This window comes from Pseudorasbora parva, chromosome 4 (genome assembly GCF_024679245.1).
Source record: "Pseudorasbora parva isolate DD20220531a chromosome 4, ASM2467924v1, whole genome shotgun sequence".
Classification (NCBI taxonomy): Eukaryota; Metazoa; Chordata; class Actinopteri; order Cypriniformes; family Gobionidae; genus Pseudorasbora; species Pseudorasbora parva.
Genome location: NC_090175.1, coordinates 23,071,393 through 23,077,693, shown reverse-complemented (window position 1 = coordinate 23,077,693; position 6,301 = coordinate 23,071,393). Strand labels below are relative to the sequence as shown.

At 35.8% G+C, this 6,301-nt stretch overlaps 1 protein-coding gene across 1 annotated transcript; it reads right to left on the bottom strand.

Annotated features, from left to right (window-relative positions):
• Positions 1–2,616: 2,616 nt before the first annotated feature.
• hmgb2a (high mobility group box 2a) lies at positions 2,617–4,929 on the bottom strand. Its single transcript, XM_067441339.1, has 5 exons — positions 4,772–4,929; positions 3,929–4,087; positions 3,602–3,750; positions 3,276–3,450; positions 2,617–3,199 (listed from the first exon to the last, which is right to left on the bottom strand). The coding sequence occupies exons 2-5, from the start codon at positions 4,073–4,075 to the stop codon at positions 3,032–3,034; spliced, it is 639 nt and encodes a 212-aa protein (XP_067297440.1). The 5' UTR covers positions 4,076–4,087; positions 4,772–4,929; the 3' UTR covers positions 2,617–3,031.
• Positions 4,930–6,301: the final 1,372 nt, after the last annotated feature.

Sequence of the window (6,301 nt, the reverse complement as noted above, 5' to 3'; positions counted from 1 at the left end):
CAAGGGTTAGTAACAGGGTTGCAAATCTAAAGCAAGTTATGCATATTTTGCTTTCTGGGTTCATGAACATTAAAGGGTTAGTTCACCCAAAAAGGAAATTTATGTCGTGAATGACTCACCCTAATGTTGTTCCACACCTGTAGGAACTGCATTTATCTTCGGAACACAGTTTAAGATATTTTATATTTAGTCTGAGAGCGTATCCAAGTGTATGCACACTATACTGTCCATGTCAAGAAAGGGAATAAAAACATCATCAAAGAAGTCCATATGTGACATCAGTTAGTTAATTAGAATCTCTTGAAGCATCGAAAATACATTTTGGTCCAAAAATGACGACTTTATTCAGCATTTTCAGCATCAAATCTCAAATAAAGATTAAAACGGTTGTGAATCAGCATATTGATCGCCAATTTCACATGATTTCAGCAGTTTGGCATGCAATCCGAATCATGAATCAATCCGCTGATTCATTACTGTTTGAATCTTTATTTGAGGTTTGAAAACAAATGCGAAAGAGAAGAAAATGCTGAATAAAGTCTGAGCTTTTGTTATTTTGGACCAAAATGTATTTTCGATGCTTCAAGAGATTCTAATTAACTAACTGATGTCACATTTGGACTACTTTGATGATGTTTTTATTCCCTTTCTGGACATGGACAGTATAGTGTGCCTACACTTTTACGCTCTCGAACTAAATATAAAATATCTTAAACTGTGTTCCGAAGATGAACGGAGGTCTTATGGGTGCGGAACAACATTAGGGTAAGTCTTACTTAAAGACTTAATAGGCTGTTTATTTTCAAACTTACACTTTTTATATTTTAATCTGGGCCACCATGAATCTGGTTTTGCTGGCTAGCCAGATATGTTGTAGCTTGGTGTGTTCCAATCCTAGGTTTTAGGTACCATTAAAGTGGTTTGGCTTTTAATAACAGTGTTCATCTCCATAGTAACGTATGCTCTACGGCTAACCTGCTCCAGGGCAGGTTATGTTCTGGATAAGAGATCTCAAACTGAAATCGGACCAATCAGCTGTGCGTAAAGTAACACATCTTTGATGCAGTAAAGTTACTCCCCTGTTTCTACTCCAAATTAAAAGTCACATAGCAAATGGGTTTTAAAGACTAAAATGTTTGGCTTTTAACAATGCTTAATTATAATAATGCTAAAATAATGTTAAATGATTTAGATATAATTTATGTAATTTTTATACCCTTAATCAATTACACATTTATAATTTTAGTTAACATTTAATAGGCACTTTGTTAATTTTAAATGTTTAAATTCTTAATATTTTTAAATCATGTTATATTCTGCAGAAGCAAGAAATTCCTCACTGCTTCTCACGCAAGAAGTGAATCTCAGTTCCTGTGATCCAGAGCATCTGATTGGCTGTTCACTACTGATGTCACAGCTAAACTGCTGAACTCAAGAGCAAAGCCTGAGTTGACAGAGAAAGCTAATGATCAGCATCATGGGACCAACAAAGCCTGAATAGATTGGTTTGGTTTTGTCAACTCCAAACTAATCCTGTAACCCTGAGTTTGTTAAACTATCATGGTACAGGCCCCTGGACTACAACAATGATTAGAAATGTTGATTTTTTTGTTCTTCCATAAAACGGAGACATACGGTTTCATTAATTAACATAATTCATTACCAAACTGACAATGAAAATACTTAGAATTTATTCTAAGTAGGCTAATGTAAGTTTCTTACTGTTTAATAACATTACTTAAATCAAAAGAACTTAATGGACCTAAGATAAAACGAACAATGATCATTTGTATTTCTTAACTAACATTAACAAAAGAACTATAACAAATGTAGCTATTGCTTCTTAACATTATATTATGAGAACTTATTGTAATGTTACTTATTTTTTATAGCCTAAATCTTTTGCACTTTAATCTGTTTGAAAATTAATTGTATATATTTAAAGTTAGTTTTTACAAAGAGTTGTTAAAGCGGTTATACTAATGACCACTTTTTCAACATATTTCAATACCGTGAGAAAAGCTTCAGCAATTAATCACATGAAAAATTGATACCAGCACATGCCTAGATTACAATTGACTGTTCTTGTGCCAAGTAGGGTATTCAATACAATAGACTGAGCTTTTAGATGCAGGCGAGCAGATGTTAAATGATATACAGCTATTGTCATGGCACTATCCAACTTGTATACCATATAGGACCATGTGTCACATGACCAAGCAGAAGGACTGCTGGAACAAATCATTAATGTGCTTAATGTAACTGGTTACATGTGCATTTGTGCTGTTAGTCTTCAGATTATGTAATTCTCTGGTGAGAGTAGCATTTCCTTTTCCGGCAAGTCAGCCTAATGGCCAAAAATAAATTGCAAACCTCAGTTTAAGATAAGTACACTAGTTATAGTCTCTTTCACCATGGCCTGTTCAAAAGAAACCATGTCTAATTTAAAACAGCAATTTTAAATCGCCTCCTTTTTAAACGCAAAACTGCCCTGATTTGTAAAGCATTTTAGTAACCAGCTTAGTTTCAAAAGGCAAAGCAGAACTGGATTACATTAGTTCATACTTCAGTGATAGTTAGCACTTGTTGCTGAACAAATGCAGTGACAAGATGGAACAAATTCTGCAAAAATCTTTAATAAGTCAAAATAAGTAAATTGCACACAGTGGAAAGGGGAATTGGTCAATATACAAAATTTAATAATAAAAAAAAAGTTCAGTCTACACAACTTTTAAAGCTCATTTTAAAAATTGAGACTACACAAATTGTTCCTCATTTTGTCTTAAAATGGCAGTAGAAATAATATGAAACAGGCAGAGCTCAAGTAGAAACCAAGAAACCAGAGCTCAAGTAGAAACCAAGCTATCAGACAAAAAGCAGTGCTTAAAAAAAAAGCTGTTACATTTACAAAACAGCACATGACCTCAATATGTATTCAATTATACACATTTCTGTACATGTCTTATTTTAAATGCTAAAAAATGCATTCACATCGTTTTGCAAACAACTCAGCTCAAGTTTTCCTGATAGTTTAATCATCATCATCATCGTCGTCCTCATCCTCCTCGTCCTCTTCTTCTTCGTCCTCCTCATCGTCGTCATCATCGTCATCCACCACTTTCTTTCCCGCTGGCCGGCCAGGTCCACCCTTCTTGCCACCATCTGGTTTTGCTCCTTTGGCGCGATATGCAGCAACATCCTAGGACAAACACTTGTTAACAACAAGCAGCATGGCAAATGGCTATGAAGTGTACCTGAATTGGGTCAAGCTTTACCTTTTCATATTTCTCCTTGAGCTTCATGGCTTTCTGCTCATATGGAGACTTTTCCTTTGGTGAAAGCTTGGACCACATTTCCCCAAGCTTCTTTGCAATGTCACCAATAGAGATGCCAGGGTTGTCACCCTTCACCTTTGGGCGATGGTCAGAGCAAAAGACAAAGAAAGCAGATCTGACAGTAGAGAGAAGAGTAGTTAAGAATTAAAATGTGTACGCGTGAGACACTTTATACATTTATAAATGTATATTTATAAATCTCATTTATATATATAATAAAAGGCATACATATACACATATCAGGGGTTTATTTATGCATGACTTACGGTGGTCTCTTGGGAGCATTTGGGTCTTTCTTCTTTTTCCCTCCTTTTGCACCTTTTGGAGGCACATAATTTTTCATCTCCCGGTCATAGCGGACCTTGTCGGTTTTGGCCATTTCCTCAAATTTGCCCTTCTCCTTAGAGGACATGGTCTGAAAAACATGAGACTATGATTAGGTTCTGCCAGGCGCAGTGTGTGGCTCTTTATCCTCCCGCCCTACATTCGCCTCAGTCACTTGAGTAACAGATGCATCGTGTAATTCTGCCCCACCCCCTCCCTAACAACCACCACCCCCCGGAAAAACATTGCAGCCCTTCTGTTCAACTCACCTTCCATCTTTCAGAGCACTTCTTGGAGAACTCTGAAAAGTTCACCGAAGTCCCTGGATTTTTCTTTTTATGTTCCTCGCGGCAGGTTTGCACAAAGAAAGCGTAAGAGGACGTCTTTCCTCTGGGCTTATTAGGATCCTTACCCATGGCTGTAATATGCTAGAGTGTGAGAAAAAGCCAACTTGTTAAAATAAAATAAGCCATAGAAAAACAGCAGCATAAACTTAGTCAGAACCTATGTTGTTTTATCGCTTTGTGCGCTAGTAAAGCGACAGAGAAATGACTGCTCACTAAATGCTAGTTAATCCGATCAAGTTCCTGCTTCGTTTCCACCAGATCACTCAGCTAGAACAATAAGCGTCCCTCCATTTTGTTTTCCCGCCTAAACTGCAGGAAATATGCACTAGAATGTATGTTGAAAGCAAGTTTTCGACGCCAGTCGTTGGAAGTAACTTAACCTAGTAAGTTTGTATGGCATACTACTTTGGCGCACTTTTAGCCGCTCCGGTCGCCGTACACGGGCGCTGCGCCCCCATAACGACCTCAAACTCCAAGCCAGTCATGGCTGCTAACGCTCTTAACTTTAAAAGATCAACAAGCTGTCAAAAATACGTTCAATTTACGTGTTCACGAAAATCAAGCTACAGCTGAGATTAGAAGAATACCATTTGTTTTAAATAAACAACACTTTCTTAGGTTTCAACTGTAGCAATAGAGAGAAAAAAAATATTAAAAGTGGTATACAAAATTCTACCGCAACCGTGTAACGCTATCTTTACAAAACTTGCTCGATAACAGCACAGTTTAAAACAATTATCTGACACCTTAAGACTTGCAGCTTACCTCTAATCAGCCTCGACCGCACGACACGCACTCTAGTTGTAAACTGTTTGTCGTTGTGCTACAAGGCGCACAAACTTGATTAAATGCCCACAGACTCCACCCTAAGAGCTCTCGTCTGATTGGCTGGGACGTGTTCAAATTTAAACCAGCAACGTTCTAGACGCGGTATTGATTTCTTATTGGCTGTCTATGGGCGCAGTCAAGTTTCTTCGCGAAAATTAAATCCAGATGACGACGCCGCTGATCTAGTCAGCTATTGGTTGAACTGGGGATTTAAAATAATGAGCGGTAAGTCTTTGAATCGAGGAAATGAGCTTCAGTTTCATTCTTCTATTCAAATGACTTTATATAAAAAATGTGAATACGTTGCACATTCTGATTGAAATCGTTTGAGGGATTATCTCTATGTCAAACAGAATTACGTTTTAAATTGTAATGTTTAAATTTGGCATAATAACGTCGCGCCATATGGACTAAAGTTGATGCGAGTTTAAAGGAGGCAGCCTTGTGTCTCTGCTCCTCACACTTCAGTTAAAACCATAGTAACACGGTTAAACCATGGGTTAAACCCACGTCATGTCTATTTTTCATCTATCTTTTGTGTCTGTTAAAAGATGACTCCTCTGTAAGTACATAATAGCGTGTTACTCTGATTTATGTTCAAACCTAAACTCTTTTTAAAAAACGTATCTCCATGTTACCACCACAAATATATATATATATATATATATATATATATATATATATATATATATATATATATATATATATATATATATATATATTTTTTTTTTTACTAAAGTGTGTGCATGTATAATGTGGCAGCGTATTTTTACACATTTGGTGACGTGATTGTTGCGTTCGTAAACACATGTCCACGTGATACTTTACCCTTTTCCTTTTGTGAGGGAAAGGGCGTTTTTTTGTTTTTAAGAGTACCATTGAATGGTATAAAGTATTAAAGTAATGCAATAGAAGATTGTATAGTTCACTAAAACGTAGTTAAAACTAATAGTAATAACAAGCAATCATTTCCTTCTCATTCTTAATAGGTTATGTAATGGTAATACTAATAATAGATTTTATTTATAATTCATTTTCAATTCAATTTATAATTCATTCCGAAGAATCTCAAGTGCTGCATGTGAAAATAAAAAATAATAAAAACAAGTAAAAATATAGAAAAATAAAAACAATCAACACATAAAAACATTTCTGAATAGAAACAAATGTTTTATGTTTGTAAACATATATGTAAGAATATCTTCAAGAATCATTGTGGCAATCACAAATTATAAATTGCTACTGTTGCTATTGCTTATCAATCTTTAAATTGTGCCAGTGCCATTTAACATGTATTTCAGTTTGATTTAAGAGATTATAATTTGTTATATTTGTCATAGTATGCAGTGCATGTGTGTGTCTCTAAAATCTAATCTGAATTATTTGTCTGGGCAGTTCAAGCCAGTTCTGTCAAGATTCATTGTGGAAAACACTCTCAGCTGTTCAGACAACTGAAAGGCAGAGGGG

Bases quoted from the DNA above. Each gene is read 5' to 3' on its own strand.
- hmgb2a (XM_067441339.1), bottom strand. From the start codon at position 4,075: ATGGGTAAGGATCCTAATAAGCCCAGAGGAAAGACGTCCTCTTACGCT. The intron at 3,751-3,928 runs GTGAGTTGAACA...CATGTTTTTCAG, and splicing joins AGTGCTCTGAAAGATGGAAG to ACCATGTCCTCTAAGGAGAA. The intron at 3,200-3,275 runs GTAAAGCTTGAC...TGTTTGTCCTAG, and splicing joins TCAAGGAGAAATATGAAAAG to GATGTTGCTGCATATCGCGC.